The sequence below is a fragment of the Apteryx rowi genome, unplaced genomic scaffold, assembly GCF_003343035.1.
Source record: "Apteryx rowi isolate R43461 unplaced genomic scaffold, aptRow1 scaffold_643, whole genome shotgun sequence".
Lineage (NCBI taxonomy): Eukaryota > Metazoa > Chordata > Aves > Apterygiformes > Apterygidae > Apteryx > Apteryx rowi.
The window spans coordinates 373,869-401,343 of record NW_020450920.1 but is presented as its reverse complement, the minus strand read 5'-3'; the positions used below and the strand labels follow the sequence as shown (position 1 = coordinate 401,343).

The following is a 27,475-nucleotide window of genomic DNA, read 5'->3' as shown; positions in this document are numbered from 1 at the left end:
GGTCCAATTCAAACAATGATTCCTTGCTTTACAAGGTAAGAAAAAATGTCAACTTGGATGATGTTTCAGTAATAATGTGTAACTACACAGATTGTATTTGTTGTATCAGAGTCAGCAGTAGCATTAGTAGATTGGAGGAGGTCATGCTACTGCTTTACTTTTATAAAGCCACTCTTGCTGCTTGAGAACCATCTATTTATACTCTTTTGGTTGCTAAGAAGTCTGCCTGCAATTTTTCTGGTGATTTCCCCCATCCCATCCCATCCCATCCCAGTCACATGTGTTTACATTGGTAAGCAGGTTTCAAAGATATATCATGCTTTACTTTCACTAAAATAGTATGTATCACATAAATTTTATTAAAATTTTAGTGTGTGAAACATCCTGGAGGAAGAAAAATAACCTAAGGGCTCAGATCAGTGGCTGAAAGATTCCTGGAATTCAGGCAATCACAGAAAGTCCTTCCTGATTTAGTAGCACATCATATTACACATGTGGAAAAAAACCCATGAGCTGATTCCTGGAAAATATTACCTTGGATCAATCCCAAGTCACACACACACAACAAGTTAGATTGCAACTGGCTGAATTTAAGCAGTTTGAGGAACCAGAAAAATTAGAATCAACTTTGAAAAGCAATCCTGACTGAAACAAAGATTAGGTCATAGATTGGGGGGGGGGGAAGGGCAGGAGGGATGGAAATCTCATTTAAAAAAATAAATGAAAAAAAAAAAATCAAGTCTTATACTACTTACTCCTGTCGGCTGAAAAATCAGTCCATCCACTTCATGGCTAACTTCTCTAGCAAAGCTTCCTTCAAGGAGCTGTAGAACAAAAGGAAAATACATCTTTTTTGCATAGAGAAATATTTCACTTATAAGATTCACACTGAAGCAGATTCTAAACTACTACTGTAATTGCTCTCTAGCAAACAGTTGCAGTTAAGATATAATGTTAGAGCTGGGGAAACATCAACATAGAAAGCCTCAACAAACTCGCAGTTTTTACAAAGAGCACTTGAGGCTCAAACACGTTTCAGGGAGGCTGCCCACTATGGCAGCACTTCAAGAAAAAGCCGTCGTCCCAAAAGAAATATCGAAAAACATTTCACCTACTAGAAGAGAGAAACAGTGCAGACGATGAAAAAGCTGTTCTGAGATGGGACAACACAGTCATTCGTGGCCAAACTAAAAAACAAACTCACCACTTTAAAACACAAGTAGCACTTATTTTTGCTTGAAAATATGTATTGAAAAAATTTTAAGGGCATCATTCAAAAATTTGGCAGACTCCTTAACTGGGCCATATCCCAATAACACTGCTAAGCTATTGCTAAACAACCATCTGAATTAACTGGGGTCTCAAATATTCTCTTTTACATTTTGAAAGGTTGTGAATTCAATGGAAGTGAGTATCAAGTTGTTTTTACATTAGAAAAACATCTAACTAAACAAACTAATGAAACCAGCTAGTCAACAGTTATGAGAACTGATGATATACTTCCAGGTTTAATTATGACATGCTTAAGGAAAAGCAAATAATTAGTGAGAACCAGTATTTTTGACAAGCAATAAAAAACTAGAGTAATTACTGGGATGTCTCTTTACTAATTTCAATTTATGTTTTACAGGAGAAATGAAGAATCAGTCCTAAAGTTGTAGGTGCATTTAGTAATGTTTGAAAAACTTTAACAGATAAATTAACGTACGGTCATACGACACAGCAAATACAGAATTCAATAAATCATGCTCAGTTCTAAAAGCAACACTGACTAAAACCATGGTCTAGACTTTGGTAAATTTTGTACCATTCCTGCTGTACAGTCCAATTAAACTGAATGAACCACTGACTTCAATTGAAATATAAAACTCCACCCTCAGTAAAGGATTAATTTTAAAAGCATGAAAGGAGCTGAGGATTAACATTTCTATCTTACTATACGCTGCATGACTCAAAGCAGCACAGTTCAACATATAATAAATCAAAAAGATTTATGACCAAATATTTTAAAATAATAATATATAACATTTTATCTACAATCTGTAGATGTTTGCACACAATAATTCATCATTTTGCTATAAAATAACTAACTTTTCTTATAAACATGATGATTAAAGTATTTCTGTTTATTCTGTATAAACAATTACAGCGTTCATTATTCGATTTTTAGATACAATTTAAYTGAAAAGCACATTTTATGAGCGTATGCTTACGTGGTAAAACACTTAAGGATATTACATTCTAAGTCAAAAATAATCCAGTGAAACACTATTCTTCAGTATAGAGAGACGTAATTCCGAATTAGGAGTCCTAGCACACGTTTACCTAATGATCATTTTGAAATTTACAACTGAGGCTCACAAACAGGAGGTCTGGAAAAATAAAAATAAAAATCTGATCTTCAGAATTGTATGATTGCTTGGGAAACCTAAGTACATAGAAAAATAAATCATTCTAGATTTAATGCATTGTTTACTAGATGATTACACAAAATAGTGAAAAAATAACCCCTCGGTGTTAATCCTTGCTTCAGCAGAACAATGAGTACACTGGAAATCTTTTAAACAAATACTCCAAAAAGTTAAAAAAAAAAAAAAAATCTAAATAAGCTGTCTTCTGGGGAGCACTTTCAAGATTACTGTGTTGAGAGTAATATTTCCAAAATTTACAGGCCAGTGAGAAATCTGTAATAGGAATGCACCTGATACTTAAAAAAGCAAATGGGAAATATTTTATTAAATTCAAGTACCAAAACCCCCTCCCTTCAAATACAAAAATACATTAAAAATAAAATACAAACTTCAAATTAGCTGTGACCATACTTATATATACATTTCTAGCTAGCCAGGCAAATAAAACCAATCACATTTTTACTGTATTTGAAGTTCTTAAAGGAATTTTAATTTGAGGACAGGGTTACTTCAGTACTGGAGATTAAACAAAGTGTATTATTTAACCCTCCCCAAAATAAAACTTAAGAATATAGAAACAATCTTTTAATTCAGAGTGTGTGACTCTTTCAGATAAAGCATAAAATCATTATTGTGCACTCTGTACTCTGGTCTAAATATAGTTGTAGAAAACTAAAGTATTATTACAAGTTTACAGATGGGAGGAAAAAAGTAAAAAAATATATATATATATACCATTTAGAAAAATATATTCTGGTATTCCCTTTTATTCACGTATTTTATAAAAGCACTACTCTCCCAGAATTACCAAATGCAAGCAACTCCCTCTTATCATGTTGATTTCCTGTTTCAGATTTGTTAAGAGGCTTGAACTCATTCTCCTCATTTTGGAGGCACCCAGTAATCTTACTAAGATATCTTCTCTCAAGAGTGCATTAGATATTGAAGATAAAAAGATATTAGGAACTAGCATAAGTCTCAACAGATAACCAAACTTCTTCGTGCTCCCAGTTATTCCGCTTCTAGTCTCATTATGTCAACAAAAGTATTTCAGTGACAATATTCCAGAACAACATTTTTTACTAGAAAGAATCAGCAATTTTTTTTTTGAGGGTAGACAAAAAAAGAAAATTTCTCTGAGCTTCTTTCTATATACTTTTTCTTGAGAATTTAACTATTTAGACAATATCTGTGAACAACAGAACATAAACCTATTTGACAGTCTGGAAAGTTTGAAAAGACAGTAGAATGAATAGGAAACAGGTACTTGACTTCCAAGCAAAAGTAATATTTTTGACACTAAAAAGTATAGTTGATATAAGGTTTCTAGTTTCATGAATTTCTATATGCAGATATACATGGTTCATCTTTTGAAAAGCCTATCTTCCTGTTTAATTTACCACACATGTTAACATTTCTAATTAACTTGAACAGTACAATCTTTTCAATCAGYGCCATGATAAATGGCACACCTGCTTGACTGGGACCACTGCCAGGGACCAGATAAAATGCAATGCATCTCAATGACATTTTATAAAAGATGGGTAAATGATGCATGCAAGCCGATTCTTCTGGCATGCTGTTCCTTGTAGCCTACTGGTATGTACTTCCACCTGTGAAATCTTTCATTTACATCTTACAGCTTCCTGCTTTATTGTGAACATTGCAAGGAACCATATATTCATACTCTAGTTTATTATTCAAAATTTTTTTCCATTATTACTTTAAAATTAAATCAAATTGAAAATAATTGCTACATCTAATAAGAGTATTCCTCTGATGAAAAGAGTGGTATAATCACATGAAATGAATGGCCGTGTGACAAGCGAAAGGATTTCTCCTTGCTGTCTAACCACTGTGATTAAGAGCAGCAGTATGACATCAAAAGCAGTACTAATAACCTGAATCACTGAAGCTGATTTTGCTAAAACTCTGAATCAGTCAGCAGAATTTCCTGAGCGGACAAGTGAACAATTACACTTTAGAGATCTCGCTATACTTTACAATAACAAAATCACTTGTCTCCTCCAGCAGGAAGAGGAGGACATTTCCATGCATGGAGATTTCACATTTTTAATTAACGTTTCTGTAATTCCAAGGCAACTCACACAACTCTTATTAGTTTTCAGATGTCATTTTATTCATAAAATAAGCAAGTCTAGTAGGTACTACTGTGTCTCTGCCTTTTCCTTTTCCTTACAAAAAAAGCTCATAGAAACACAAAATACTATGAGTTATGCAAAACACAAAACATCTATTAATGTCTTTCTACGAAGTCATATTGACTTTCTACAAAAAAATTTGTCTAGAGTCCTTGCACACAATTATTACCAATGTGCTTTGTTACAGTATGCAGATATCCCTTAACAATTTTGTCTGTACTTCTGATGCAAACCTGATACCATTTATTGGCTTGTAAAATACTTGGAGATACAGAAAAAAACAAAACACCACTTTGTATTACAAGACAAATATGCACCTGGTTTTCTCGCTTTTTCAGTTTCAGAACTGCTATAGGTTTCATCCAGTTTTAAGCCAAGCTACAGCAATTCTGCATGCATCAGCCCTCATGCGGTTTTTCAGTTATCTCCAAGTTACTAATCATCTACTTCTTCACTCCATAGTGAAACTTGTGAAAGAGAACATACTTTATTCAAAAGAATTAGATATAAATAAATTAACAGTTGAATTAACTGTCTGTTGACTAGAATTCAAAAAACCTTCAGACGTGCACATACTGTTATTCCTGACTTCATATAACCWACATCTTAAGTCACTTAAGTTTCAGCTCACTTTCAAGGACTCTAATTTTATCTAATGATTAAAGTCTTCAACGTGAGACCACAGACTAATCCTCACATCCTGAGAACTGCCAGGTTTTACAGATGTGGTTTCACAAATGGTATAATCTCTATACAGATACTGCAGATTTTTTCAAACATATTGTACAGTTTTCAGAAAAAGATTTACAAGTTACCAGCACTAATTACCACCTTATTTAAAAGGAAATGATTATTTAGTCTCTTTCTTTGCCCTTCTCTAAAAGAGATGGCATATTCTGTTTTAAAAACAGGATATTACTTCTGGTTTATTTTTGCATTAACTTGTTTGTCTTGCTTGCCAGTTTCTATATTTCTCTAATTTCTCCTGTCTTTTTTTACATGACAACCTCCTCAATATCTCTGTCTCACCTCAGTATACCCTGTTCCATTATGCCTCAATTTACAAGTTCAATATAAAAATTATTTACCCTAACATTGGTGCCTGAAGTACTTAAAAGGTCCCAGAACAAGTTTACTTCCAAAATGGGAGGCACAGATTTTTTAAAATATACAGTGGTTAAGAGCATTCAACAAAATTGATTAACACATTCAATTAATTTAATGCATGTCTGCTACTAGAGAGTTAGCTAACGCATGTCTGCTAACTCTTAAGAGAGTTTCCAATTTCCAATTTTCCTTTTTTTTTTTTTTTTAATATCTTTAATATTTCCAAGGGTGGTCTCCCTGATTTTAACTTAAGAACAAATACTTTAAAAAAAAAAAAAAAAAAAAAGCTTGGCAAAACTATTTTGCTTCAAAATCAGGACAGAAATCATATATTTCAGAAATCCTAATTCTGAATGACACCAGAAATTCTACCAATAACACTGTGTATGTTAAGTTCAGTTAAGTTAAAACAACACAAAAAAAGTTTGGCTCAGATTCATCCCCAAAATTCCATCTCCCAAAATAAATCTATAAAAGTAACTGGCAGCAATAGAGCCACCATTCAATCTATTAACATTCTAACCTCCAGCTTTCCAACATTACCTTTGGAAGACGAAGCCTCCTGAAAACATTAGCAATTGCAGTTTAACATCAGATGAGTGAAGCTGGTTTCTGCAGGTTAAGGTTAGTCTTTGCTATTCCCTTCTCTCCAGAATTTTTCCCATTTCCCCTCTCCCACAGCACATTTTATTTTATTTTTTAAATCAGAAAAGGTATCAAGAATCAAATAGCTAAAAAGCTGCTTTCAGTCCCCAAATGAAATAGCATGAAATAGCACGATTAATTATATAGGGGGGAAGTTTCACATATATTGAGAAAAGAAAAAAAAAAAACTTAGAATTTCAAACTCTCCGCATAAAGTTGGCTAATTCATTTTTTAAGAGAATTATTGCTCAAAATGAAGTGTTACAAGAAGTCTTGATTTTGGTTCACTGATAAAGTGGATATTTACTCAGACTGGCATTCCTTCAAGTATGCAGTAAAACTTTCAAGAGCCTTTAGGGACCCAGGGGAACACACAGCTTGGGGAATTAAAGGGAGCACACATCTTCTGAAAAATGGAACAAACTGAAGCCACTTAGATTTTGATCTTTTTCATACTTGGGGTACAATTCACCTTACCTAGCTTTAGCACCTAAAAGTAAAACTGTTAATCTAAACAAATCTAGTCTAAATTAATCAGTTTGGAGGGAGAGAGGGGAAGGCTCAAAAAATTACCTCTGGCGGTTCTACTGCTTCCTCGCCTCCCTGCCCAAAAACAGACATAGCCTAGGTCACCAGTTCAGATTAACTTTCAGATAGCTACAGTGAAGATGAGACAAAAACCTATCCTCACGTTCACATTAAAGTAACTTTTTAAGAGCTATGCTCAGGTCCCAAGTTATCTTTTGGAAAAGTGTCCAGTCTCAGTTACAGCAGGCATTGCTGCAGAACCACAATCTCTGTTAAGTTGCTCTTACGAACTATTGCATGCATAATTTAAAAAAAAAGAAAGAAAAGAAAAAACTTTCCCATAAAATCTTTTCTTGCTTCAATTTTTCTTCCTTGTTCCTCCCTAGGTATTTAGACTCTGAACAAGTCACCTCTCAGTGTTTTTTTTTCTGGGAAAGAAACAAGCTTCAGATTCCAAAACATCTCCCAAGGAAGCAGATTTTACTCTTTAAACATTTCCATAGCTCTTCCTCTAAACTTAGATTTATCAATTTTTTTTTTCCATTAGCTGAAGACATCAAAACTAGAGTGGACAGAGTGTTCCAGAAGAGCTGTATCATCAAGAAAAATAACACATCCCATTGTCCTACTCAAGAGTCTCCTTTCAAGAAGATCCTTGGATACATTAACACTTGCCGAAGTATTTCACCAGCTGATTCTTCATTACAACTGGATCCTTGACTGAAAATGACTCTTGACTAACTGTGAAGGTCTTGAAAGCACAGCCTATGATCTCAGGAGTGTGACTTGACACATAGCCACAGAACTAAACATTTTTTGCTTGTATCCAGTGATTCCAAATGCCGTAAGTGGTTTAACACTAGCATTTACTACTTACATACAAATACATAAATAAGAGACATTACTAATGATTTCATGTTTCCCTCCACACTGCCAATAAGAACGTTGAAGAGCAGATTTTTAATCAATTTAGCATGACCCAGTTTCTTTTGCATCATTCTCATTTCCTAATCAAAATATAATATGCTACTTAATGTCAAATAAATGAGGTGAAAACAGTGTTTAATGTATGAATAGAAGTGCATCTTTATGGCAGGTTAAAGTCTGATTCTCTAATGTATTTTCAATCAGTCATTGTATTTGGCTACACTTATCTTAAAATTTTTGATTTCCTGGGAAATGACAGTCTTTTAAGGCAAGAAAGGCAATATAGCATGTTAACTATTAAATTCATGAAACCACAGTTAGTACTACATATTCTTCCACTTATACACTAAAAAATTATCAAGTGAAAAAACATTTTCTGTCCCATGGTAATGGTCTAAAATATGCATAAAGAAAGAGAAAGATCAGAAACTGTAGAAGTTAAATGAAAAACTTAATTCCGCAAAAATACATATCTAAGGAAGTTTTATATGCTCACTAAAAACCACCAAATACTGAAAGGTAACTGCTCCATTTTCAGTAAAGCCATGAAGAAATCTACTTTGTGGTAACTGCATAAGGAACTCAAAGTGTAAACTTTTTGGTTGCTTATTACTTACTTAAAATGAAATTTCATGCTCTTTGACTGCAATATCAGTGTGCAATTCAAGTTGCATGAAAATCCTCTAAAAAAAAAGATGCATATAGCTCAAATCCTAGTTTCACACAGCCATCCTCTCAAGATGTTGATTCACATAGACAGAGAAAAGCCATAAATGTTATTTTGTCTATATAAATATGTATGTGTTGAAAGCGTTTTATGTTAACCAGTAAACAGGAAGAATAAAAGCAGACTTCAAAGGCTCAACCATTTAACAAAATCGCTACTATTTTAAGTAGTAATCTGTTGCAATGATGAAAATTACACCAAATGACTGGGTAAAAAAAAGGGGTGGGGGGATTTTCTCAGTTGATAAAATTAAAAAACATTTACTTTTTATAACATATTTTATGGAAAGCTTTTCAGTTTGACAATTTACTAGAAGCTCCAAAAGGAATCATACTGAAAGACTAAAAGACTAAAAATAACCTCTTTGCCAAGTTAATCATACAGAACATTTTGACTCAAAGACATTAAAAACACCTAATTACTGCAATGGATTTGTTCCCTATCAGAATGAAAGCAGATAATGGCAGCAATGTGAGACTGATGTTCACTAATATGATCAAGAGACTAATTATTATCCATGAATCATTTGTAGCATTCAAAACTTGATTAATGTCAGGTCAAGTTTAACATGTGATAGGTTTTATTAGTAATGCTCGGCTATCCCACAGCTTGTCAGTTTAAGTGAGTGCCATCTGTTACATGCAGGAATAGCCAACAGTCCAAACAAAAGCACAGTGGATACGACTGGTCATTGAAGTACATTTTAAGAATCCTGTAAGGGAGCGACACTAATAATTTTAAACATACTAGACCAGAATCCAGCACAAAAAAACCTGCTAGAGATAGCAAATTTGTAGCCCCCAAAACAAGCACGCAAGGTAGGCTTTTTCCCTTTTAAAGTTTGACTGAAGGAGTACTTAAAACTACTGGATTTAGCTGCACAGTTTGATCAGTGTCTAGTAAGGAAAAAAAAAAATCAGTTGCAAGAGGAATACACCCAGCTTCCGCTCTATAATAGTTCATCATCTTTAGTAAGCATTTCCTTGCACAGAATATCATTTATTAGAACAGTACTTTACCCTTTAAAATATCACTCACTGTATTCACGTGCATATGGCCCTACCACTCACGGCTCACACAGCCCAACACTGTTAGAGGACCATAAACCTGATATTCACATTCCACAAGAAAATGCACTGACAAACTTTTATCGTTTTAATTATAGATAATTACAAGAAGAAATCTTTTTGCAATAGACTCACTTCCTAGTATTTTACAGCCGCTTTGTAGGAGGCCAGCTTTACCAGTGGTCCCTTCTCCCACGTACCAGCACATTCGCAGTACTTCCAGCACAATGGGAGCTCACCTGGTCACCTCCACGCGCCCTGCCCGAGCTCTGCACTAATAATAGCAGGAGCAGCAAGGCTGAAATAACACGAAGAGGCACCAGCCAGGTGCGTGCACAGAGAGGAAGGAAAGTGACCTCATTGCATTCAGTGCTGCTCTTGCACCTACCCACTCTCCTCTCTGGTCAAAAACTAGTTAGAAACTCAGCAGGAGCACACGTTTATTTATCTCACGGCTACAAGAGCCCTTTCAGATGTACAATAAATCTGTTCTTTTGCCGGTTCTCTTGCATTCTAAGCAGATGAGCCAAAAGCCGGTGGATTCAGGCAGCCGCTAGCAGCATTTGTGGCCTGTACTTCAGCTCTGAGCGGGTTTTCGGCTAAGAGCACAGCGTGCAGGGCTACCTAACACCCCTTGATATCTTCATGCCTAAGGCAAGTATTCTGAAGACTTGACCCTAGTAGGCCACAGACCATAAATAACATCGCAATTCAAAGAACCACAGCTACTGCACAGCTTCCTCTTTGATCATTTGTCCATGCAGTTTCATAGCGGATGGATCACTATGGCCCAACCTCATAGCGTGTGTGCATTAGCATTCTAACTAACAGCATGACTCTGCACTGAGTCACGCTCTTTTTAGAATAGCAATTCTGTGGAAAAGTCATTACAGGAGTCGGCGTATTCCTCCCAGGTGAACTGGAGACTATCTAAATTACCATGGAGGAAGCTGAAATTCTTTTTAGAAAGTCTATCTTAACTTAATTCATAGCCAAGTCCAATATGCTTAATACAAATTCAATACAAATACAACGGAACCTGCCAATCATTCACCCTTCCTGCAACAGCCACAAAATAACGGCAGTATCGCCCAGCCCTTTCATTCTGGAGATAGGTCATATAGCCTTTTATGAATATTCAAGAACTATATGCCTCAAAGCCTTCCTTTGTCATAGAAGCATATTTATCATGCAATCCAATGTGCACATCAAATTTCAAGGACACATGCACTACTGCTATGCTTTTGATCAGGCATTCTTGTTTGTACTCGTATGACAAGGAAAGAGCAACACCCCCAAGCAAGAAAGCCAGACACTGATCCATTCTGTCTGCAATCTGCTTCCTTGTCAATGATCATTCTTATAGAACATAAAACAAGAGAAGACCAAATATATCATCATCTGATACTTGCTTCTTAATCCTTTCTACTACCTTTCTAAAGGATTTAAAGAAAAGCTGTTTTCAGATATAAGATTGGCTGGGAATTACTGTAGTCAGTAATGGGATGCAAGTCCTGGTATTAAAAATATGAAAGAACCATGCTACCTTGATTTCATTACCCAGTCACAAGAAAAGAAAAAAAGCTATATACAACAATACAATGTATTGCAATGGGTTGGGGGCAATGGTTGATGGTTCCTTTCACTCTATTTAATTTTTGGTTTCAGAGCTAATTCATTAACAGTGTTCATATCCTTAAAAACACTGCTAACACTAGTTGTATGTTTTCTTCCTTATTACTTGGATAGGGACACTTTAGAAAAAGGAAGAGCACACTGCAGTAAGAGTCCCACTGAGCTATCACCAGTTTGCCAGTTCTGAGTGTACATATCCAAAGGTCATGTACCTAATATATTCAAAACAATACCCAAGAATAACACAAGCACTATCTGTGTTAATGCTTAATTTGACAGCACATCTGCATTACTGAATTCAAAATAGGCATTAGGCATCTCTCACTGTCAATCTCTTTTCAAAAACACAATTGAAAAATTGACATCAATTACCTAAGATGTTTTCAAATGCTTCTTTCAAATAAGAGAAATAGGCTGCGCATGGAGAAAGTTTAAATGACTTCGGTAACAGTTTCAAAAGGAGAGAAACAGGGATTCCTCGATGCTATGGAGGAATCTTTCAAAGAGTAATAATCTTTCATATTTATTTTAACTGATGGAGAAAGAGGCAGTACATTTCATAGTTTTTCAGTTTAATTTACTGTGCTCTTTCCATTTCTCTACTTCAACCCACAAGGTACCTTCAATTTGCTCTTTCAGGGATTGAGACTTTGTCTTCATTGCTTTCCCCACCTCTCACCATCATCCTTGGGAGATAACGATTAAAGGTGTCAACGCATTGTGCACAACTGGAAGGACACACCTGCCTGAGATTGGAGTTCTGCTGGAGCTGGAAGATGTTTAACAGGTGCCATTAACAAATTATTCGATCTACTGGTAAATGATCTACAATCTGTGACAGTGAATGGATGGCACAGGCTCTGTAAAGGCTGCATCCTCAGCTCAGGAAGATTCTGCCCACTAATGCTGAGAAGCTCCCCAAAACTCTGGGTTTGATCAAATACAACATTTGAAAGTTTCATTGTCAAATGAAAAAGAGACACTGAGTTGAGTACAAGACCTTGCAAATGTGGCCAAGTACATTTTAATTTGTTTTCTAAATGATTTTTCAACATTTTAAACTTGATAGGTTTTATTTGTCATTCAACCCCTGAGTAAACTGCTACAATATAATCCAGCTTCCAGTTGTCAAGAACCTGTATGGGCCTCTTTAATTAAACCAGATAATTAAGGATCAAGTTTTACTAAGCATTCCCACTAAGACTCATCAACAAGGACAAATTTATACATACAATAATTCAATTAGACATAAAATGGATATTCAACAATACAAAGTCTTAGCACATTTACTGTCACACTGCCTGATTCAAATCAGGCTAATGTATTCCACTGGGCACAGATGCAGTGTTTTTAACACAAAAATTAAGATTTAACATTATATTATGGATGCCTAAAAACATCTGACTTTTCAGCTATGCAATGGCACTTGAGGGCTTAATTTGCTAAGAAGTTGAATTAAAACTTGTTACTGTAAGACCATAACAGTAAAATACTGCAATTTTGTTGCTTCTTAATTAAAAAAAAAAAAGATTAATTTTGTACACAATTTTTTTTGCAAAATCAGGCATAAGGAAAGAAAGATCTAGCAGGGATGTCCTATAATCTTATATTATAATAAATTGCTTTAAACTTCACCCCCATCTTCACCATTTTCTTTGTGCTTTTATCCAAATTAAGCACGTGTCTCTCGAAAACCATTCCATGACGAGCAGGTTGACGGCTTCCCTGTGGAGCGCGATTGCCAGGGGGCAGCTTGGAAAGTGACAGGCTGTGAAGTGGCACAATGGACAATATGAAACAGTTGCCCCTCAATTAATGAGTAGAGTGACCCACTTAGACACCACAGCTGAGTCCTCTAACTAATTCAGAAGACATCAAATATACCTTTTCAACTGCCCTTACTGGGATACCAACTGGTAATTAGGTCCAAACTGATTTGTGTTTTCGCTGTTTAGGTAATATACCACAATGGTGAAAACAGAAATCAACGTTAAACACCTACAGGCATTTTTCCTACAGAGAAAGGTACATTATTTCCATTGCACAAAATACAGAACAATAATTTTAAAAAAAGTGAAGGATGTTAACAGCTAAACCGAATATGTACTGTTCTAATGTTTAAACTTACAACATGCACTAAGTATAATGCTTCATCCACATGTGCTTATTTTTCTGCTAGTTTCCTTGTTTTCTTTTCCACATTTTAATATGGAAAGYCAGAATGTAATGATATATTTCACATCTGAATTATACTACATTAATTTAATTTGCACCAGTAGCAATATCAAACATGGGTCACTAGTTACGAAAATAATCCTTCATGAGAACATTCAAGACTGCTTGTTTTAACTTCATCAGGTCATTTCCTGAAAAACGTGAAAAGTAACTAATGCATGGAATAATTTCTTAAACCTAAAGCACAAAACTATTTCCCCTATTCCCTAATCAAAATTACATCATGCTGAAATATTATACTTGAAGTTCAACATCACAGATAATAATAATAACCAAAAGCAAGTAGCCTAATCCTCCTTTGTTAACTCTAGGAAATGAACAGAGATTCTTGTTCTTGCACAGGTCTCCTCAAGTGATCTCCCTAGTGCAAGGAGGCTGAAAGTTAGCCATAGCTGAGTCATTTCTTCTAGCACAGGGGAAAATTTCTTGGTGTAAATCTGGAAAACCTAGCTCTTGAGACGGTGTTATACTGCTAGGAGATGCTCCTTGAACAAGAAGGGAGCAAAGCAGATTTCTCCTATGAGCTATGCCAATCTTTAGGTGGTACTTGAAGTCTCCCCAGAGAAGCATTTCCCCCACAACAACCTTCGCGCAGGCTTGCCTAGGCTAAGCAGATTTTTTTAGGGGAAATATGGCCCACAAACTGCTTTATAAACARGATTTCTGAAACCACAAAGAAGAAGTAACCAGTCAGACATCTCTGACTGCATGATTATTGTTCACTGTGCAAAACAAATAGTTCATTATGTACAACAATTTCTGTCTACCCAACTTCTTTCGTATACTTAAGGAATAGCATATAGTATACTTCTATTTGATATCACCAGAGGTAGTCTAAAGCATATAAACAGAGTTACAAATTCTGCTTGGTGTTGGCAACAGACTAGAAACTCTACCTATCATGGAGGTGAGATGTGAACATTTTGAGTGCCTGAGCACTGCCTTCCCAATGGAATAAATACCTCCACTGAAATTTCCAAACTGTTACTCAGAGCTGATAAAGATTAATCATAAAAGCATGATTCCCACTCTAAGTGGGAGCACCTCCCAGCAAGAAGATGGCTTGAAGACTTGGGGGGGGGGGGAAGTGTTCTCCAGTTTCGTTATCTGATGTCAAAGGCAGAAGAATTTCCCTACAGTTGCACCCGTTCCCCGGGTATTAGAGTCTGAATACTGAGCTGTTAGGGGAATTTACAGATATTGAAAGCTTATACATGGTCAAGGTGCAAATGGCAACATATTTTCATACAGCCCTGGTGGAAAGTGGAATACTAGAATCCCTATAACACGTGGTGTATATCCAAAGAATGATCTACAATAATACTGAAATTAAGGCAGAGAAAAAAAATTATACTTATTATTTTAACAGATATGTAATTTTTGAGCTAAGGAGTAACTATTTCATAATTCTCAGAGTCAGCGGGCTTTCAATGTTTCTGAAAATTGAAGAGGGTTAATGAAGGAGGTTCAAGCAGTGGTCACAAAACCCCAGACAGCTGGGCCATGGGACCTGGAACAGACAACACTGCAGCTTTTCTGAATCACAGAAAGCGAAGAACACCCAGAGGCAGCTGGATACCCCTTCAATGCTGCCCTTAAGAGTTCCTGCTTACCCTCTTCCTCCCACAGCCAAAATTATGTTTATCTAACAGTATCTACATCATTCCAGTGCTGCATCTGGTTGCATGAAATAGCTCCTGTTAAAGCACCAAATTTTAAGTGGTAGTAATCTACATTCAGCTCAAGAGCCACGGTTTGGTCATGTATTTCATATTATAATTTACAAGGCTTCCATTTGGTCTGATTGGTGGTCCTTAGCTTTAAAAATAAACCGAAGCACTGTATCACTCAACAAGTTTAACATTCACATGGTAAAGTATTCTGAAAAATAGTCTGAAATACTACATGCTGGGATCCAGGGCAGCTGTAAATTGAAGATTTCTGAATTTCAGAATGTTCTAATATGAATCTGAGGTAACATCTTTCCAGCTTCTTATTCACTACTTACTAAGTTCACCAGGTCAACCATTATTTGCATTACCAGAAGAAAAGCAGTCAAAAACATTTGAGTGTGAATAACCACCAGCAGAAAAGCACAGAGGAGTGGAATAAGGCAATACTGCTTTGACAGTATTTAACTTTCAATTTTCAGGGAGATGGCGTAAGACAAAGTGAGGAAGCAAATGTACAAAGTAAAGAAATAAAAGCAAACACAAGCAAAATGGTAGAGTGCAGACATTTAGAAGATAATTAAAGGAGATGATAAACAGGCCAAAAACCTGGAAGAGAACAGATGGAGTGAGGACTATGGTGTAGGCCAGACACAAAAGAATGACTGCCAATTCTGGGTCAGTAAATGGAGGATTGATAGGTGAGCCGATTAAGCTACTCCTTAAGGCATAGAAAATAAAAACAAAAATAAAAACAGAGAAAAGAAGTCTTTTTGGCATAAAAAGGCTTCCAGATGGTACCATTCTCCCTCCACCAAGATATGTAATTCAAAATCTTCGATAAATATACTGAGATTATTTGACACTTCTGCTGCTGCCGTATCTACCATTTAATCCTTTTGATTTTTATCCCATGACTGCAACCCTTCTCCACATCCTTGTCAATAGGCTACTTGGTGACCTAAGGAGAGGGCTCTGTGGTCTTTTACAGTCAATTTTGAGTTAACAGCTCTCTAAGCAGACAAGAGTGAGCTATGTCCATATATTTTGTCTTTTATTAGGGCTCATTTTTTTCATGCCTGAACCTCATGAACTCTAACCACGCAAGTACTAGTTTACAGCTGTCACAGTTGCCTGCAACGTATTTTATACCAACATCAGCATGTCATGCACCTACACAGTTTTATTAATCRTGACAGAGGTCCACAGCCACTTAATTTTCCAAAGCAAACCATCTCAACAGTAGATATAAATTTATCAGAATAACCTTCTAAACATACTATTTTCTCAAACTACAAAAAAAAGCAGTTTCAAATGGGGGGAGAAAAAAAGTCCAAATGTCAAATAAACCAGGAAAACAAAATAAAGGATCTGTCAGTCCACGGATTTGGCTGAAAACTTTCAAGAAGGTCCTAAACCATTTAATCTTCTAGCAGAGATGACTCACCTTCATTCTAATCCCTCTAGGACAAGCTGTCATTTTAAAATCAGATAATAGCCTAAGAACTGGCAAGTCACTGATACACGGTGTGCTAGCACTTGCAAAAGGCTGTTCATTTGACCTGTATCGCTGTTTAACCTTTAGCCCTATTGTACCATCGAGAGGGATCAGCAACAATTCTCCACAGGACCATGAACTGCACAGAATGAAAGTGTTGTCCACTTCTGCTAGACAGCATATTCATTAGAAAACAGGCTTTGGCCCACAAAGAAAAACTTTGCAAAGGAATTCCTGGGTGGTTTTGGCAATGGAAGTCAAACACTTATATCATTTCTCAGAGCTTTATTTCCTATGTACCTATACTTCCTGTTCAAGGTAACAAAGATAACCTCACTTATAAAAATACTTTAGGATTTTCAAAACTAAAAATATGACTCCCAGGCTAAGAATAGGCAGCATATAAAACATCAATCTTATTGGTCTTAAATGTTTTAGCATCAAGGAAGATGAAAGAGAAGATATTAAAATTAATAACTTTTAAAATGTTCTCTCTCTGGTTTATACTTTTAAACTGTGCCATGTACACCTATGCAATTAGTAATTAAAAACAGATTAATCTCAAAAAATATTTCAGAGCATTTGAGTGTACCAGAAACCAAACATCAATTTGCCATGGTTCTTTCCRCTCCCTCCTTGTTTAAAAAAAAGAAGAAAAAGAAGAAAAAAAAGAAAGAAAGTATGCATTGCATAGATTCACATGAAAAATCATTCATTCTTAACCAAATCAATTTAAACTATAGCCCAAAGTTTCTGGGCAACAACAAAAGTGAACCAGGAAAAAACTAACAGTTTTAAGAGAAATCCTRAAACTCAGACTGCTGCCATCCTTCATGATGGGACAGAGAACTGATTGATTTGGCCATATTGTCCCTTTGAATTCTGTTCCACACTAATAAATGAAAAGATAACAAGCTACGCAACCAAAATGACCAATCATACAAGTGTAATGACAAAGAGCAAAGATTCAACATTGCTCACAAATACCTAAAATGTACCTGAGAAGAATTGGAAAGTTACATAAAAAGGTCAACTTGCTCACAGGGTAGCTCTGTTCCCAGCTAAAAGTATAAATTGTGTTTAATAATTCTTTCACTACAGAAGCCGACAAATTTAGTGATACTGTTTTCCCCAACAATATCAAAGTTCAGCATGGTAAGACTTCTAAAGACATGCCAAGGGAATATAGCCAGTCACCAGGTGACTGTCCTTTTCTTTCCTTCCTCTTACAACCAAATCTCAGTCTTACCAAAAGAAACAAAAGCTCATCAAAAATTGTCTTAAAACAATGTTTGAGACAATACTGTAAAGATATAGCCCTTATTTCTGAAATCTAGAACAAACAACAGATACCAAGGCAAAACTACAGATGCTACCATAATATTTAATAATTGCAATTTAAAGAACACATTTCCTTTCACAACAATTGCATTTCACACCAATTAATTTTCAGATCAGAAAAAAAACCAGCCAGTGCTCCAACTCTAGTATTAGATTTCCAAATCTACAACTTTAAGAACAATTTAATTATTTGACATGATATATGCTACAAAAATTTACTGCTGCTTCAGCTAATTACTTTCACATTTTTATGAACACAAAAAATAACCAAACTTATGTGAACAAAGTTTGTTTTTGCTAGTATAATTAAAAGTTTTGATTACTTATTCAGCTATTAATGTAGTACTGAGACTCCTGCCCTTTTTGAGCATTCTTCCTACAATCCACCCAAACTAACCCACATTTTACTGATATGTGATATTGTTAATAAAAAGAATGGCCAAAAGATTTCAGTTTGGAACACTATAGCTCAACTCATTTTACAAAAATGAATGAAGGAGCCAGGCTATGGAAAAAGAGGTCTATCATGTTTACTTTTGTGAAGTTCAAACTGTGTCCTGGGAGCACGTTTCAAATATTGAAGCTTCTCAAAAGAAAAGTAAGATGCGATGTGTGGTTCCAAATGGGATGATTCAGAGGTACACTTGATTCTTTTCTTGAGTCTAAGCAAAACCCAGCTATGTTTCAAAAACAGCTGAGATATTCTGCTGATGACACACTCTACTGTTTACACGTACTACTCCAGGCACTCAAATTTAAGACACCTATTTTCCTTTAACAGCAGCCAACCACTATACACACACCCTGCTTCTCTTCAGGCCCTGTAAGGAGTACAAAGTATAATGTACATCTCTCTCCTCAATTTCTTCTCAAATGGAGCTGCTGGGATTTTGCAAAAACAGAGAGAGGGCTACAGAATGTGTATACATATTTCACATCAAAGAAGTCAGCCTATTTCCCTTTCCAATGCACACTGGCTTGCAACTCAGAGTGCGCAACTATGAGGTACAGGCTGAATCTGAGTCCCAGGTAAACTGTGCAAGAGTGCAAGACTGCTTCCCAAGCCCAGCACCTGACACAGAGGCAGCAAGTGCTGCTGTGCAGAAAACCTGAAGTTGTGCGAAGGAATCCAAGTGACTGACTTGCAGAGGTCCGCGACAAGAACATTATTAAAAGAGACCATGTTTGTTTCCTGAATTTTGATGAAGTACCTGTCAACCAGTGGTAGGGAGTTTCCACTTTTTCAGTTTCAAGTATGCTGATGGTATCAGAGATCCACCTTTCTCTCTGGCCAAAAACTGCTATGTCCTTTGGTCTTCCTGTGACAATAATGAGCCTTGGGGATGACCTGAGAAGCTACATCTTCTGTCAGTTAAGTGCAAGAGCTGGAGGTAGCAAAGAAACTCACACTTATGAAACCACATACTTTTCCCGAGACCACTAAAAGGTGTCAATCTTTCAGGACCTCATCTAGTCAAGGCAGAAAGGATCCTGTTGGATTCTTTCTAAAGAAGAAAGGATCCCGCTGTTCTCAGAGAAGAACAAGTGAAACAGCTGGTTAAACACATGGAAAAGAGCTACCCTATATGGTCCCATTTGGTCAGTCCTTTAACATTCATTCAGCTGCCACTCCCTCTGGAGACGCATTGATGGATATGCTGAATCAAGCTGAACATGAACTGAATTAGAAAGTAGAAGGAATTCCTTGCCTCCCTCCAGACCCTTGCTGTGCCACACACAGAGCTAGTAAACCCTATCAAGACACTCGTCACTGACGCCAAAGAAACCCAGCTTGCTCTCTCAGCTATACTACTGCTGTATTCACAGCTATGAGCACATTTGTTGCTATAGTTGCAAAGGTGACTGAATAAACATAGGAAGAAGATCTCTTGAGCAAAGCAATACTATTTTTAAATAGTCCTTTTCCATAATAAGGCAATACTTTTAAAAAAAATAAAAGTCTATTCTGACCATATATAATGAAAAATATTTTTCACAAAGTTGTAAACAATATGAAGATGTTATCCTTGTTTCATTACATTAACGGAATGTTAGAGGAATCATATATTCACCAAGTCTTTTACTACTAGGATAGGAGAGCACAGCCTAATGCTTCCAGAATTTGGCAAGGTTCCAGTGCCACATTATCATTTTCGTACCAAGTTACACAATATGACCCATACACTTAAAATTGTTGAGATACAGAATTGTATTTTTGAGGTAAATAAGAGCAATAATAATTATTAGTCTAAATATTATTCTTTTGAGAATAAAAGTATTATTATAAATATTACTTCAAATCTTTATCTCCTCAAAAACATAAATTTGGGGTCTATAATGTTTCCTCTTAACCATTTACCATATTGCCTTACATAAAATTCCTCATCAGTATTGATACTACTATCTAAAATTCCCTTATTTACCACAGGGCATACAAACAATATCTAAATATTGACATAAAACTTTTTATCTATTTAAAGCAAATATCAGATTCAAACCCTCATTAGCTGTTTCTGTTCTAACAGGAGTGCTGTGAACATGTTTCACTAGAGAACAGTCATTTTAAGTTTACCTTATTTCAAATCCAAAATGCAGAAAGCTTTAGTTTGCCCTGCTCACTGACAAAAGAAAAAAAAAATCAAAACACTACCCACACCCAAAATATCCCAATAAATTAAAAGATAGTCTTAACTCAAAAATGTTTTTAAGCTGGTGGTAACACATGAGGATGCGAATTTGCTCACTGAACTGCACTTGCAACATAGTAAATGCAAATTACAATGTCCTTGAAGTTTTATCCAGTACTGCAGCCTCATTGGTATCTTCAAATATTATTTTTAAAAGTTTGAGGTAAGTAACAAAGAAACATCCATGCCTCACATTCTCAGATGCCCTGCTCTCTTAAACTGTATGTCACCACTGTATCTGTTTCAACGGTATATTCATCCCTCAGAAAAGCAGCAGAAATCACAGTCAGAGGAAACAGGACCCTTGGAACGAGGGACTATTACATTTAAACCAGCAGTGAAATGTTACTTTATTGGGGGGGGGGGGGGGGAAGATAACTGAGCAAAGGAGGCCTATTAAAAGAAAAAAACCTAGGGATTTTGGTGGAAAAAAAAACTTTCAAAATATCCAGTTCATTAAAACTCAGGATATGACTCCTCTTTGCTTTATTTTCTTACCATATCTGATCTAATATAGAGTGGGTAAAACACAAGTGGATTGAAATAATTAAAAGAAGAGAAAAATACCACTGAAGTTTGCTCTTGCTCTGAAGACTGCCTCCCCTGTTTTCTCTGTGTATTTCTGGCTGCTGCATACAATAATGTTCTTCACAAAAATGAAGAAAATTCACCAGAAAAAAAATGCTTCTTTCCATAATTCACACTTTAACCAAATTTGGTAGCAAAGACAAGGATAAAAAAAATATTGTCTAATCATCAGTGTCAAAAGCAATTATAAATCTATTTTGAAACACATTCTAGTGCTATATAACACTTTTTTCCTCTCACAGCCAAAATACATTGAGATAAGGAAAGTTAAAATGGATACACACACAAAAAGCAAGTCACARATACAGTCAATTTTTTTTTAAATAGCAAAAAAAAACCCCAAYATATTTGATGCTTTACTGATGGTTAATAAGACAGTCATGGTCTTAAAGAGTTTATGAGGTTTGAGAAAGAAAGAGAAAGAATAGTAAATGGCATTATTTCATTGTTGACTTTGAAAAATGCCACAGCTGGAAATGTTAAAATCCAATATATTGGAAATGATATGGACAACTAAGAAATTTTATTTAGACGGAAAAAAGAAAGCAGTTGAGCAGTTGATTTTCATCTCCTAGGTTTTGGGAACACAACTTCAGAAAGATGTGCCCAGTACTTGCTTCAGATTCTCAGAGGATCATTTCAATACTCATCTGCTGGCAACTCATTCTGAGTTGTACCAATTCTGACAGATCTACAATACAAAGTATACTTTGCTGAATTTTGAACTTTACATCCTGACACCAACCAACTCTTAATGAATGTCAACAGTTAACAATTTCATTTAAAATAAGCATTTAGCCTTTTTTACCCTTTTTGAACTTTGCATACATTGTTTTTATGTTTTCTGGCACAGAGACTGAAACAGTTCTTTAATTTCCTTACTATTCCATCACACTAAAAAAGAACAATGATTATCGGTCACATTGATAAAAAATGTCATTAGCAATGCATACTAATATATTGTTCTACTTCTGACAGAAACAGTCACTGTAATAATTCCTCACAGCACACAAAAATTCATTATAGAATTAATTAGCAGCTTGTTAACAAAAACCTGTTATCTGAATTAACACTTAAATCCTATTCTTTTTTGAGACACCTATCTTCTTTAAGCTGAATTATTTGGTATGTTAATTTCTTTTCTTTTTGATAAAGCTACTCTTTTGCCCTGCAAATTTTGATATGTTTATGCCCAGGTATTGTTAGATAAAAGAAAAGGTTTAAAACAAAATTCTTATTAAATAACAATTTCATGCTGGTGTCTGCTTAGGCAAGTATGTGATTCTTTTTGCAAGTAAAATAAGATTATTGGGGTTGTTTTGTTCTTAGCTCTATCAAAAAGTTTTGCCAAATTAATGGTTTTTAACCTTCACTATTTTAGAAAATGGCATCTGTCCTTCTGCTAACAAACTGAATAGAATATTTTTCAAAGAAAATTCATTATTCTGGAATTATTTCACTCTTCTTGATCTGTTTTAGCAGAAAATTCACTGATAAGAAAAACCTAAAACTCTGCAGCTCCCACATGTATAACTAGGCTTGAAACAGCCTTAATGCATGCATGATATTAAAAGCAGGCTTTGGCCAAAGATTAAGTTCAGGTATTTATACATGTACTATATGGCTAAACTCCCATAAYAGTCAATAAAAATGTCATCAGTACGGTCACTGGCACTGTGACCAGAAAACAGCTGTTTACCTTGGGGTGACTGGTACTGGTGGCCACTGTCTCAAGGGTTCCACTGACTATACAGGGAGCATAGACAATCAACACTACTGAAGATATCTACCTTTAGAAATTTTTAGTGTTAAACTGCAGCTCCCCTTACATGTCAACAGCTGAAAGTGTAAACAACAGAAATGCTGGTCCCTCATTTTCACAGAATCACAGAATGGTTGAGGTTGGAAGGGACCTCTGGAGATCATCTAGTCCAACCCCCCTGCTCAAGCAAGGTCACCTACAGCACATTGTACAGGATCGCGTCCAGGCGGGTTTTGAATATCTCCAGAGAAGGAGACTCCACAACCTCTCTGGGCAACCTGTTCCAGTGCTCTGTCACCCTCACAGTGAAAAAGTATTTCCTCATGTTCAGATGGAATTGTCTGTGTTTCAGGTTGTGCCCGTTGCCTCGCGTCCTGAACAGATTTTAGATGACAGTACATATCTTTTAGATCCAGATTACTGTAACAACCATTTTGGTCTACATCTACTAGAACCCTCAAATTGAAGTCTTCTAAGGAGACAGTCTAAGAGCTTTCAGTGTGCTACAAAATCAGGTATTTGGAATACACACACACAACTTATAAATACTCTAAGAAAAAGAAAATGAAGAGTGACAGGCCATGATATAGGAGAAAGATGAAAATATGTTTCATATGTTTATGATCTCTCATAGCAAACCAGTTTTAAATCTCCCATATCAGAAGAGCTCAAAATCCAGTATGAGTTACCGGAGTCTTTATAGTCCAACAAAGGAAGTGGCCTATAGCCAGAAGCTGCTGCTCTTCCATGTCTGTTGTTTCGAATTAAAACTATTTCTTGTTGTTAACTATCATCTATTCTTACAGTAAGAAGAACAAAAAGAATGAAGTGGAAAATAGGACCCTTTCACTGTATTATTGTAGTTTCTCATTTTTTCCATCATTAACTGGTTTGGGTTTCCCAAAAAGTGGACTATATGCACATAGGCAGGCTAACTTGGTCTGCAGTTATGTTGTAAGAATTTCTCAGCCAGCTAAAGATGCCTCAGTCTCTCAAGCGCTTTCTTCCCACTGGAAGAGTCCTTAGTGAGACTCTGCTGTTCTCTCTCTGTTTCATTACTGCATCTTCAAGAGAAGCACAAGAGATCACCATCAGTACCGAATCTGGGGGAAAAAAGGAAGTTTCAACATCTTCATCTTGTTGAATTTAAGGTATTGTGTTTCACCCTGTTCTTATTTCTCCAGGATGACCCATAATATAGAGATGTATATACATACTAACATAATCTGATTGTTGGATCTCATCTACTTGAATAGGCAATTACCTTTGTTTCCAGTATAGTTTTTGCTCTCTTTTTCAACTGAATCTCTATCACTGTAACTGTTTGGGAACAAGGATTCAAAGAATGCATGTCAATAGCATTTCTGGATTTCTTCTTTTTCTTCTTTTTTTCCCCCCCCTCCATTTTGGAGAGGAATATATGTGGAAATTTCAAATAATTCTGGGGAAACAAGGATTTCTTTTTAAAAATATTTAATTTTTTACTAATATTTTTTCATTATTTTCTTGGGACTAAAAGGAAACAAAAGGGAAATATATCAAAACCTTGCTTCCAAAGGATGACAACATACCATATTCCTCTGCTTGGGAGTATCAGGGTATTAATAAAGGTTTAACCACCTTCAGTACTTCCTACAGGAACTGTATAAAGAATCTTCTCTACGGCAATTCAGAAACACCAATTAGCACTCTAAAAGGCTAAAGCAAGCCTAAACTGCCTCTATTTTCAAGAATGGTACACTAGAAGATAATCCAAGACAGGATCTTAATTCAGCTCTTCTGAATCTCCCTACAAAATAAGCCTTAACAAGGTTACAGTTAATCTTTGAAATTACCCCTGCCCCCACAGTACATATTTTTAAAACATGGGGAGACCCTATCAAATTCTCTTCGGGAAAAAGCTACAAAAGCTGTTTTGATCTGCCTAGAAAAATCTGTCCCCAATAAAAGCAGGCACAGCTAATGAAGCCTACATCCTTCTTACTTATTACCTTGTTCCATTGCCTGATGGAATCTCTTTGCCTATTACCCTGGATTTTAAAGGGATTTGAAAGTGGGGGATGGAACAACCTGACATTACCATAAAAATTAGGCTTACAAGATTAAAAAAAAAAAAAAAAGCTCTAAGGCCACCATTACACCTGAATTACTAGGGGAAGACCATAACTTGGCAGCAGCAGGAATGAACCTTGGATTTTAAGCAACTAAACTTAACTACCGCTTGTAAAAGAAACTGAATTGAGGAGGAGCTAGGATCCAGCGAGAAAATGTTTAGATATGACAGTAACTAATTCTTCAAACTATTTTTAAGGCCACAGCATAAATACAAAAAGATGGTTCAAATCTTCTAAGAATGGTTTCAGGTTTCTTAAGAGAGATACCACAGATCTTAAGAACAGAGTTCAGGACTTTTATGCGAGAGGACAGAATGCCTCTATACTTAAACAGTGGATCCAATTTATATTGGTTGAAAAGCTGCAAAACTCAGCTTGAAAAGAAGTTAGTTGTTCCTCATCAGATAAAACCCATCCTTCTCATTATTTTCTGAATAGCCTAAAGAAGGAAAAAAACTACAGGACAGTTTCCTCTGAATCTGAACCCATTATTATTATGTGAAAAAGCACACCGATTAATATTTTTTCTTTTATAATCTCAGACTATAACAAAAGGAAAAATGTATTTCCATAAAATTTGACCTTTTATCTTAAAGCTCATAATTTATCCAGAACGCAGGTCACAGACTGATTTGACATAACTAGCAGGAGATTTGCTTATAGATGTGTTTCGCCTACAGATTTTTCTAGGAAAGCTTCTGAGCATTTGTTTTTCCTATGATTTTAAATCATGTTAAATAGTCTGGAACCTCAGAACACTTCAAGCAACAATAAATTTACGTAAGAAAGCAGTTTTTTAAGCTATTGGTTCCTTCTGTTCTAGTTTCTTTTAATTCCAAGCTCAAAACAATGTGTTCTAGACAAACAGCCTTTTTCCCTATGAAAATTTACTTTCAATTCATGATTTTGTCATACTACCTTAGTTAGACAATATACAAACTTGACAATCCAAAAATGCAACAATACAAATAAAAAGAAGTGATCAAAATGGTGCTTTATCTGTATAACCACCTGATAAAATTTTTCATGACTTAGACTTTCCCAAGACTCCTACTCTCTGCCAGGCTTTTTTGGAGCCTAACTTTATCCTGTTATTTAGTTTTCAGCCACCACCTGGTTAGTCAAAAATTCCATTATTACTCCTCTTGGGGCAAGACTCATTACCTGCTACATGCTCAAGGAAATGACAAAAGCAAATGGAAGGAGACAATTTGAAGTTCATTGTTTTATGTTGATGAGACATGGGACTACTAACAGCAGCGCCAAAAGAAAACTGGTTACTCTAGAAGGAAGTATTACCCATGGGTCATTTAATTCACAGAAGAGAATAAAAATATTTTACACAATGTTAGGATATTTCTATACCGAAGGAAAGAGTTCACAATGAGAGATAGGAACTAATATATTTATAAGCCATAGACTTTACTTAAGACGACCTCGGGCAGTATATTAATAAGTAAAATGTGGAGACTTTAACTACCATGGGTTCTTAGTAATCATTGCTGAACACAAACTGGGAGTTCAAACACAGTTCATGATTCTTATACTATGGCCAAATCAGGACTGGAAGCAAAAAGAAAATTATATTCTTGTCTATGAAGAAGGATAGTGTAAACAAAATAGTTCTCAGACATTCCCAAGAGCACAGAGACATTTCAGACTTAAGTTATTAACTTTCTATGTCATCACCTAACATGACAAAACTAGGCTTTGCCGCAGCAGTTTTTAAATAAGGGAAAATAGTAATTCCAACTACAAAAGCCCAGCCAAGGATTGCTGAACACTTGCTTTGCAGAGAAATTTGCTTAAAGCTAAAAAAAAAGTTAAGGGAAAACTTACTCAGCACTGCATTACTGCCTTCAGCACCACAACATAAACAGTAACTAAAATCAAGTTTACCTTTCTTGCAGTGTATATGTCAAAAAATGGTTTGTTTCGAACACTGAATGGCTCCTGCGCTTTGTCAATAAGACCAGTCTTCATCTTTTCATGCCGTGGAAATATAATCTCTTTTTCTATACATGCAAGTCGAACATTAAAATCACAATCTCCAACTGGCTGTCCCTGCCAAATTAAAAAAAAAAAAAAAGTATTTAAACAAATACTTACCAAATTATTTGAACAAATCTGATGTTTTCCTTACAAAGTGTTTATAAATATACAGATACACAAAATACTATCAAATCATTAATATATAGGTTTTTTGCTAAATATTTAGTTTTCAAGCATTTGTCTCAGGTTAAAAGAGGTTTAATCAAACCAAAGTTCATAGAAAAAGAGAAGTCTATAATTTGTATTCAAGCATATAAGAGCTAAATACCTTTTAAAATTCAGCTAAATAGTTTAAAGTTAAATATTACTTAATTGCAGC

The 27,475-nt window shown here is 35.6% G+C and overlaps 1 protein-coding gene across 4 annotated transcripts in view; it reads right to left on the bottom strand.

The window, feature by feature from the left end:
- Window positions 1–27,475, bottom strand: part of RNGTT (RNA guanylyltransferase and 5'-phosphatase) — a 197,543-nt gene that overhangs the window by 89,246 nt on the left and 80,822 nt on the right. For all 4 annotated transcript variants that reach the window (XM_026084500.1, XM_026084499.1, XM_026084501.1 and 1 more), the window contains 2 exons: window positions 27,004–27,168; window positions 756–824 (listed from right to left, as the gene is read on the bottom strand). In XM_026084500.1, the coding sequence (XP_025940285.1) occupies window positions 756–824; window positions 27,004–27,168 (234 nt within the window). The remainder of the gene's footprint in view (window positions 1–755; window positions 825–27,003; window positions 27,169–27,475) is intronic.